At 36.2% G+C, this 10,715-nt stretch overlaps 1 protein-coding gene across 1 annotated transcript; it reads left to right on the top strand.

The window, feature by feature from the left end:
- LOC109229427 (protein DEFECTIVE IN EXINE FORMATION 1-like) lies at positions 214-7,582 on the top strand. The gene is made up of 13 exons (XM_019394863.1): positions 214-572; positions 1,715-1,825; positions 2,238-2,320; positions 2,603-2,720; positions 2,812-2,969; positions 3,668-4,233; positions 4,363-4,433; positions 5,048-5,304; positions 5,779-5,960; positions 6,037-6,320; positions 6,427-6,544; positions 6,677-6,859; positions 6,959-7,582. The coding sequence occupies exons 1-13, from the start codon at positions 436-438 to the stop codon at positions 7,274-7,276; spliced, it is 2,586 nt and encodes an 861-aa protein (XP_019250408.1). The 5' UTR covers positions 214-435; the 3' UTR covers positions 7,277-7,582.

Here is a 10,715-nt window from a genome sequence, read left to right on the forward strand (position 1 = left end):
ATGTGTATTCTGTAATTTTTTATAGATTGTATTATATTTCTGCACACTATATTAAATAATTAAATATAACTAATATTTATTAAAGTAATATGATATATTACATTATAATTTTATAAAATTAATATTCTGTTAAATTACCGCAGCTTCTTATACTACTAGTAACCAAAATCGGTATCCTAAAACTGTAAATATACCCAAATTAAGGGGTACTCTCTAATTCGTAAGCTAAACTGAAGAAGCATTTGACTATCACTGCACTCCCAAATTTCAGCTCCAAAATTCTTTTCACCCTTCAATCTCTCGTAGATCCTCAGAATAAACCCTAACCCTACCCTAATTTTTGGGGGTTTAATAAAACTCTTCAATTCTCGTCACAAATTCAGTTAGTTTCTACATTTTAGCGAATCAAAATTGCGAGTCAAACCGACGATCTAGATGATGAAAACTAGGGTTCTTTTACTCTGTTTTCTCATCTTTTCGTCGAATTTCTCTCATTTGCAGTCGGAGGAACCGAAGACTAACAAGTTCCGTGAACGAGAAGCTACAGATGATTCCACTGCTTATCCAAATTTGTAAATTTTCGATTCCTCTCTATGTACTAGCAAATTTTGTTGTATTTGACTTAATTTTTGCTGTAATACTGAAATTGTAGCTGTATTTGTACTCTATAGTGTTTAATGAGAATTTTGTTTTATGTTTTAGCTTTGAATTGGTCAATTTATTTATTTATTTTGTTTAGCATTGTTTGGAGTTTAGATGATTCATCGGTTAAAAATTTGTATATTTTGATTAGTATGAAAAATATCTTGTATTTTGACATCATTTTTGATGTAAGAGAAATACGTATTTTTAACTTGTGTTGCATTGGTATTTTGTTGTTGAACCAAAATTTCTTTGCTTAGTCCTTTTGTGATTTTTTAAAATCAAATTTGTACTTTTTTTAGTCATATTTGCATTTAGTTTACAATAATAGACTAAGAAAGAGATAGGAACTCGTGAGAATAATAATGAAGTTGAGACTATATATTTGAGAATAGCCTATCACTCCTAGTTTCTTTTGGCGCACTAATGAAGTTTTAGTTTGTATAGAAGATTGGATATCGAGAGAATCATATTATGTTGTATATTTTCTACTTTTTTGGTATAAGGCTTGTATATGTGAAATTTGTCTATTATTAATAAAACTATTACTCTATTAAAAAAAATACTATACAAAAACTAGAAATGTGTGAAAGTATTAATTGATTATGCTGAACATCTATTGTGATGCCTTCTCCTGGACGGCTTGACCTATGTGAGGTGTATTTACTGGGTGGCTTAACTTTTTAACTTTCTTATCCACATTGTTGTCATATGAGTTAATTTTACTTCTTGATTTCCTTGTTCTCATTCTCCTTTGTTTCCAAAACAGTTTACGAATTACATTTCAAAGGCAATTTCACATCTTAGATGCTTCTTATGCTTTAAGATGAATTATTTATTACTGGAATGGAATAAGCACAAATGGAGCTTAATGGATATAGAGGATAACCAACACCTACTAGTTCGGATTGAGGCATAATAGATTGATTGGTTGATTAGTTTATTAATTTCCTGTATTACTGCTTTTTGTTCGACATCATAAGAATGGTTAAAATGCTTAGAATTCTTTTCATTTACATATCAAAAAGACAATGAAAGAACTACTGAAGAGTTTCTAAAATGTGTGCTGCAGAGATGAGGATGAATTGTTGAATACACAATGCCCTCAGGATTTGGAGCTAAGATGGCAGACAGAAGTTAGTTCTAGCGTGTATGCGTCTCCCTTGATTGCTGATATTAACAGGTAACATTGTACAAGATAATTATTTTTGTTCTGTAATTTACTTTGTTGTTTTACATGCAGTATATTTGTTGCTAGGGTGCTGCAGTGTTTACTGTCATAAACTACTTGTTTTTATCAATTACACTGTGAAGAAAGAGAAAAAGATTAATCAAATATATTTTCTTTTTGCTGGGTGGCTTTTACTAATAAGAGAGGTCACCATGGATTTACATGGTCAATGAATGTGTCATCAAGCCGATTCCCTGTCGCCAAAGGGAAAATAAGAGCAAAATGTACCATTATGCTAGTTCTACCAAATTTGATAGAGTATGAGTCTTTGAAGTTTTAGAATATCATTGCAATTGCTCTATTTTATTTTATTCCTTTTGACTCATTTGTTCATCCTAACAGTCTTTTTCCATCTGTATATTAGTGATGGGAAGCTTGAGGTTGTAGTTCCCTCTTTTGTTCATTACTTGGAAGTTCTGGAAGGTTCTGATGGAGATAAACTACCAGGTATGATTTGTGGGAGGCTGTAATAAGAGTAACTTCAAATATTGTTAGGTAAATTCAAATGAAAACTTATTTGATTTGGCTACAGAAGACTGGAAACACCCTTTAACTGGTGCACAGTCAGCCAATCTAGCTTATAAATTGGATCTGAATTCAATTCTGGAATGTCAAAGGACAAGTTAATGTATTTATATGAATATTGTTCTAGATGTAGACTCATTAAATTTCAGAGAATCACGTAAATGGGATAATGTTTCCGCTAATGATATAACCTCACCTTATCAGGATGGCCAGCTTTTCATCAATCTACTGTTCATTCCAGTCCTTTCCTGTATGACATTGACAAGGATGGAGTGAGGGAGATAGGTTTGGCCACCTACAACGGTGAGGTGCTCTTTTTCAGGTAATGCTAAGTCATCTTTCGTAATATTTTCCTCTTTTAGTAGTCGCGGACATTTTGTCGACTCAATATGACATGGTTAACATCTGAATAGGGTCTCAGGATACTTGATGTCTGATAAACTTGAGATTCCTCGGTTGAAGGTTAAAAAAAATTGGCATGTGGGTTTGAGTTCAGACCCTGTGGACCGTTCTCATCCAGATGTCCATGATGACCAACTAATCCAGGAGCATCTGATGGAGTCTGTAGCCCGTAAGTATGTTGCTCTTTCATGGGCAAGTCCAAAGGAGCATGTAAATTCTTGGATTTCTCTTTCGAGCTCCCTTTCTTTCCTCATTCGAATGCCCGGTTGTTTATTATTTACATACTATAAAGCTGAACCAAGATAGGATCTCAGTGATCTTTTCTTAACCAAGTGCATTGTGACACTTGTTAGAAGTCTGAAGAAGCAACGATTAAACTTCTTTGAAAGTTAATATAAAGTACTGGTAATCAAAATTGATTGTCGGTTAAACTATGGATTGTCCAGATTGAAGTCTTTCATCTGGCACATGTCATTGTTTGTTATTTGTATTCGGCACTTGTATTTGGTTACCTTGGGTAACATTTCGCTTATAATTGGGCCTCTTATCATATTTCATGGACCTTAAATTTAGTTACTTGTGAGCCTGTGCTTTCCTTTGCTTATATGTGTTCGTAGTATTTAAGTGTTTTTCAAGGGGATTTCAGCCTTATGCATCTTTAATATTTAACTAGCAATTGTGGGATGACTATTTTCTACGAGTGATCATCTCTTTGTCTTTCAGGAGATACTCATGCATATCATTTGATTAACATTTTCCTTCTTATGATAAACCCTTTGGTCTCTTGAAGTGGAAAGGCAGGGTTTTGACCTTCATCAACTTTTACTATATGCTAGAACATATCATAGATCTGAAATTTTCTTTTAGGTCATGATGCGTCCACTCACAGTAGCAACCATTCAGACTCTACTACATCAGCAATTCACAATGAGACGCATCCGGTTCTGAATGAAGTCCACCATGATGCATCCAACGCTTCAATATCTTTGCCATCAGAAGTTTCATATAACAATTCGTCTACTTTGGAGGACCAAAAGAGGACAAATAGTAGTCTAGGTGATGCAGATACTAACATGGCTAACTCGAACAATAGTATTCTGAGTTCTGAAAATGAGAAAATTAGCAATTTGGAGAATGGAACCAGTACCGGAAGAAGACTTCTTGAAGATGATGTCTCGAAAACATCTGAGGGAAGTGCTTCTGGGTCAAAAGATGTTGGAGCTGCGACTGTGGAAAATGAAGAAGGCCTAGAAGCAGATGCTGATTCATCTTTTGAGTTATTTCGTGACAGTGATGAGCTGGCAGATGAGTATAATTATGACTATGATGATTATGTTGATGAGGACACGTGGAAAGAAGAAGAATTTCATGAGCCAGAACATGAGAAATTGGAGGATTATGTGCATATTGATGCTCATGTTTTATGTACACCTGTAAGTCCTTTACAAAGACGGATTATAAAATAATATCTATTTAGATACCTTATCAAAAAAAAAAAAAAGAAGATATTTATTAAGATCTTGATGTTTTTAAATTCTTAAGGGTCTTATCATTTGTATCAGGTCATAGCGGACATTGATAATGATGGGGTGTCAGAAATGATTATTGCAGTTTCTTATTTCTTTGACCATGAGTGAGTTCTCTCCTATAGGTGCTATCTTGGCTCGCAGTGCTGTTTTAATTCCCTGTTTCTGATGCCGCTGCTGATTGCTTTCTTTGTTGTGTCATTAGAAAGTTACCAAACTTCCTGGTGCCACACATGTTTATGAAAACTTGCCAAACATGTTTCCGTGGGGAAAATGCTTCCTCTTATCTATCCTCTGGTAGTTTTAGCGATGGACATGCTGGAATTAGGTCGTTACTAATCTTGAATCTGGCTTCTTCTGCATTGGGTGGGTTTATTGCTTTTAAAATATAAATATGTGAGAGCTGCCTATGAGCATGGCTGTGTTAATAGCTTATGGTTATATATGCCAGTATATCTAAATATCCTTGCAATGCAATTATTAGAGCCTAAGATCTTTTGAGTGGTTGCTCTTTGTGTCCTAGCCACTATTTCTTGATGTCTCTCATCTTTGCTAATTGAGGCCGTGCTTAAACTTTAAAGTAACTCATGTATTTTTAGTTTTTTATATCAAAAACAACCTGTCAGTTTGCTTCATTTTAGGTGTCTCCAGCAGTAACAGCAATGATTTGCAAGTCTAGTCTGGTGCATATGTCACAGCTGATTGATATTTAATCTAACAGGTACTATAAAAATTCGGAGCATTCAAAGGAGCTTGGAGACATTGACATTGGAAAATATGTATCTGGTGGTATTGTTGTTTTTAATCTAGATACCAAGCAAGTCAAGTGGACTCAACAGCTGGACCTAAGTACTGACACAGGGGACTTCCGTGCCTACATATATTCTTCCCCTACGGTAGTTGATCTGGATGGTGATGGAAATTTGGACATTCTTGTTGGAACCTCTTATGGCTTGTTTTATGTCTTGGATCACAAGGGTAATCGGTCTTCATTTGTTTTTATCTTCTTATTGTCATGTTGCAATATATTTTTAAGCATCTTCAGATTTTCAAAATTATTATCCAACTGAAAAGTAAAATATCTGTTCTCTTTCTCCCCCATGCCCCCCTGGGTGTTTATGGGATTCTTTTCCCATTATGAGATGCATGTCGACCTTTAAATACCCCTTTATGTCATGAATATTGTAATGTATTTCATTTTCTTCTAAAGCTTGCATGTGTCCTTTCCCTGCTAGCTTTCCTTTTAGATTGATTAAGCCCATGGGTTTGGGGTAATTCCCAGATGTAACCAACAATAGTTGATTGGTGCGACTGTCTTCTGTTGACTTTTGTGTTGTGGACATGTCTATCATGGAATGAGAAGTAGCAAGGAGCATCTATCTTTAGTCTGATCTGTTTGATATTATTGTGCATCATCATACTGTTTGAAGGCTAAAACACTTACTGTATCAGGGAAGGTGAGGGATAAGTTTCCGCTTGAAATGGCTGAAATCCAAGGAGCAGTAATTGCAGCTGATATAAATGATGATGGCAAGATTGAACTAGTTACTGCAGATTCGCATGGCAATATTGCTGCATGGACTGCACAGGGCAAAGAAATTTGGGAAAAGCATCTTAAAAGCCTTGTTCCACAGGTACACTACGGTGTCCTGTCTCCTTAATTTCTCAACTAGCCTGAGTATGATATGCATGCAAAACTTTTAACCTCAGGGACCTGTCGTTGGTGATGTGGATGGGGATGGCCATACCGATATCGTTGTTCCAACACTTTCTGGGAATATTTATGTTCTTAGTGGCAAGGATGGCTCGTTTGTACGCCCATATCCTTACAGGACTCATGGTAGAGTGATGAATCAAGTTCTTCTTGTTGACTTGACCAAACGTGGACAGAGGAAAAAAGGGCTTACAATTGTCACAACTTCATTTGATGGTTACTTATATCTCATAGATGGACCTACGTCATGTGCTGATGTTGTAGATATTGGTGAAACATCGTAAGATGTCCTTAGATTCTCTGTTTTGTTCTGCTGTTCTCCTTTTAAAGGGAAACAAAAAATCTTCTTTTTAAAAGGTAATTTGAAAATGTGCTTTTGCTCACAGATACAGCATGGTCTTGGCTGACAATGTTGATGGTGGTGACGACCTCGATCTTATTGTGACAACCATGAATGGCAATGTCTTCTGTTTTTCGACGCCTTCTCCGCATCATCCCCTCAAGGTACTCAATAAGATTATCTTTTTTTTTATTTTTTTATTTTTTTATGTTTTTTATTTTTATTTTTATTTTTTTTGCTTTTGGTTATTTCCTTGAGCTGTTTGATTAGTAGTATCTGCATGATATACACTGCAGGCATGGAGATCACCTAACCAAGGGAGAAATAATGCTGCATACCGATTAGATCGTGAGGGAGTCTATGTAACTCCATCATCAAGAGCTTTCCGTGATGAAGAAGGCAAGAGCTTTTGGGTTGAAATAGAAATTTTTGATAGATACAGATATCCATCTGGGTCTCAAGCTCCATATAATGTCACGGTAAAAAAGCTTTACCTTCTATTAAAGTTCGTCTTCTGTTAACATCTCACTGCTCACTGGTTAGTAATGTATCTTTTTTATTTCTCCATTACGACACAGGTGAGTTTGTTAGTACCTGGCAATTACCAAGGTGATAGAACTATTAAGCAAAATAAAATATTTGGTCAACCTGGAAAACATAGGATTATGCTCCCAACTGTTGCTGTGAGGACTGCTGGGACTGTGTTGGTGGAGATGGTTGACAAGAATGGGTTATATTTCTCTGATGATTTTTCCTTGACATTCCATTTTCATTATTATAAGCTGTTAAAATGGCTTCTTGTTCTTCCTATGCTGGGGATGTTTGGTGTGCTTGTTATTCTTCGTCCACAGGAGGTCATGCCATTACCATCATTTTCGCGAAACACAAGCTTGTAATGTTGCATACACATAAAATTTGGCACATTAGAAGTGAGGCATTCTCTCCTGCTGGAACTTGAGCTGACAACCGCCTTTTGGGCCAGTGGGAAAGTTCAGCTGTTCAACTGTGAGCAGACATATTATGTTGAACTATAGGAAGAACGGACAATTCCCTTGATTTGATCTGTATCTGAATTTTGAGTAATACAAAATCTGAGGTGTTTGTCATTGTACCCTTCCCCAGATGTAACAAACAGATGCTTTTTTGACACATTGAAGCGAACAATGATTATTTAATGAATACAACAGTTTGTTTGAAGGCGACATTCATCTTCCTCACAAGTTTTCTGCTTTTACTCGAGTACCGTACGCAATTTTAACCCATTTTGTTGAACTAAATGTTTTTCCTATTAGATAGTTTCTGTTAACATTTAACATTTATATGTTAAAGTTCACCTCTCATGCTTTTGCCAATAAGGACTGATCTTATTATTGCATCACGCATCTCAAAATGTTAAGCACCTTGAAAGAATGAAGGATGTAAGACTAGAACTGATCAAAGATTTCTTGAATTGAGATCATACCCTAAACATGGATAATAAGAGAAAGTTGAAGGTAAAGGCTTTTAACATCAAATTGGGCTTATGCTTTATCACAGATTCTTTCAGTAAAAATAGCACAGTATAGTCAGTTTTCGGACTGATCATTCAAAAATAGCCAGCGTTTACCAAGTCAATGAAAGATAGCCACTATTTTGCTGCAATAGAGACCGGTCCAGCATAATATACTAGAGTTCGGTGCATCTGTGTATGAACTCCAGCATATTATGCTGGACCGGTATACTTTGCTGGCTCCAGTATAATATATTGGAGACTGGAGCACCAGTGCTCCAAACTCCAGTATATTATATTGCACCAGTATACTTGCTGGAACTCTAGTATATTATGCTGGAGTTTTAGATTACTTAGCTAGAACTCCATCATAATATGCTGGAGTTCCAGCATACTTATCCTGGAACTCCAGTATAATATGCTGGAGTTCAAGTATACTTAATGCTGGAACTCCAACATAATATACTGGAGTATATTTTCGGATTTTGAACAGTGTTTTCGCTCAGATTATCTTTACATAAAAAGTGGCTAAATTTCGATTACTTTTGAAATTGGGCTATTTTTGAACGACCAGTTGTAAATCTGACTATTTTTGAATTTCTCCCATTCTTTCACCAAATCCCGCTAATTCATCAATTTCCCCTCTTTACAATTGAGATTTCATTTGAAGGTGTCAGCATTTTTCTACAAATGCAAATCAAAACATGGACTTAAACGAGTTTGCGTTGAGGTGAAACCAAAGATTTCAGTTCTATTTTAACCTCTTATGAGAATAGCCAAAGCTAAAACTCGATATTTGTGAAAGGAATTGGAAGATACAAAGCTGGATATTCCAAAATATAATCGTTTTGGGGGTGGGGTGGATATTATTTTTTGTATGTTGGAAAGGGGGGGGGGGGGGTGCTGGAGATTAGATTGATCAGGGGGACATTCAGAGTCATGCGAAAACTTCAGCTACTTCAGAGGGCCTAAAGAATTGCCAATGGAGAACGTAAGGCAAATATTGGTTGACTACATGCAATTACAACCAAACAAGCCATCCAATATGCTTTTCTTAATTATGAAAAGCAACATTTGAAACAATTCTCAGGACAATGCTTCCTGCTCGTATTTACTTTCCTGGTTCCTAAAAATCTACAATGACACCTTAATGTCAACCTATGCAGACCTCCCACCACAACAGATATCCAAAATGGAAGAGGATCTTGTCATGCTTTCTTGTGGCAACTAGTTTACGATGTTTAAAATTAAATCTGAGAAGCTCGTGATGAATGGGTTTGAGCCGTCACTAGACACTCACCGGTTTAATTATATTTGATGTTACAATGGAAGTTCGAGCTTGTCTTGGTCATGGGTGGAGAACAGGAATTGAACTCGATGAGATTGAATCTCCTGAGCTGTCAGCTCCCGGCTTGTCAATAAGGTGAGAGCTTCAAGCCTGATTTTTCGTGGTGCACGCTCCACACAAGCACACTCTTTTGCTGCAACTTTTTACACATACACGACAATTGATGCAATGAAATCAATCCTTATTCTGTACTCTTTCTCACTGGCCTGAAACATATATAAGTCATGCATGCTTCTGAGCAGGCTGCTAGGCTGAACTTAACGGATTGTCAAAGAAGTGCCATCGCATGCAAATTACGTTTACCACAGAACTTAATATCGGAGTCACAGAACTAATTACCCGAAAGCTGGACATCCTTCTAAAGTTTTACTGTCTACCTCATAGCTTATCCTGCATATCTAAACTACTTTGGCAAAGATACTACAAAGACCTTGAAGTGAATGAGAGAACTTTGAATAAGAATTGAAGATGGTCTGCATGTACTTGAACTAGTAAGTTTCCCTATGTAAAAGGACACGGCGTATCCGGTATTTGAGACTTCAGCTTTGGGGTCCAATAATCTATTCCAAGAACTAACAAGAATGAATATCTACTATCGCGGTATCACCTAGAAAACTTACTGTTTAAGTAGAATTTAAGAATGACCAAATGGAAGAACAAAGGTAAAACAAATATTCTACTGACTTTGTGCCTCATAATTAAAAAATTAGTGCCGATTAGAACTCAGTTCAGATACAATAGAAGATCTTAAAGAACCATTGAGGCAGGTATTTAGCTCAGGGGAGCTACTAAACCTTTCAAACAGGTTAGACAAGGAAAGATCGATGCAGATCTAGGCCAGGTTATACGAGTTCAACTGAACTCATTGCTTTCGGTTCAACCATTTATAAATATGCTTCTATGTATTTAGAATATATCACACAAACTTTAAATCTACTAACTCTATATCCTAGTTTCGCCTCTAAGCTAAGGAATGAAGTGAAATCTACCACATAGTTGGAGCAAACAGGTTTGATCGCGAAGAAGAGCTAAGCAATACCTCATAGAAGCTCACAATCATACTCATCTAACATTTCAACAAAATGTATAAAAGACTCCAGTGAGAACCTAAGCAAAGGCCCGTTTTCCAATTGGAACAACTGAGTTCCAAACAAAATCAAATCATCTCTGAGTAAGAAGAGCTTTTCTCCCTTAGTTGATAGCTCAGACGATTTAAGTCATCCACAAAGGTGTTTATTTTTTATTTTTTTATAACTATGGTGTCTGGGCCAGCTTGCCCCTACCTTGACAATTTCACTGTGAAGGTGCTATCTCCTACCAGCACTGTTACCAGGGGTCCACCAAGACTTAGACAGATAGAAGAAATCATCGATCGTTCTCTAGTCACAGCTAGGATTTCAAACTTGGTCTCCTATAGTTTTCACACATTTCATTGACCATCTTTAATTACATCTTTTAAGCATTTAGATAGGTTTATATCATCAAGGAAAGACACAAG

This window comes from Nicotiana attenuata, chromosome 7 (assembly GCF_001879085.1).
Source record: "Nicotiana attenuata strain UT chromosome 7, NIATTr2, whole genome shotgun sequence".
Taxonomy (NCBI): domain Eukaryota; kingdom Viridiplantae; phylum Streptophyta; class Magnoliopsida; order Solanales; family Solanaceae; genus Nicotiana; species Nicotiana attenuata.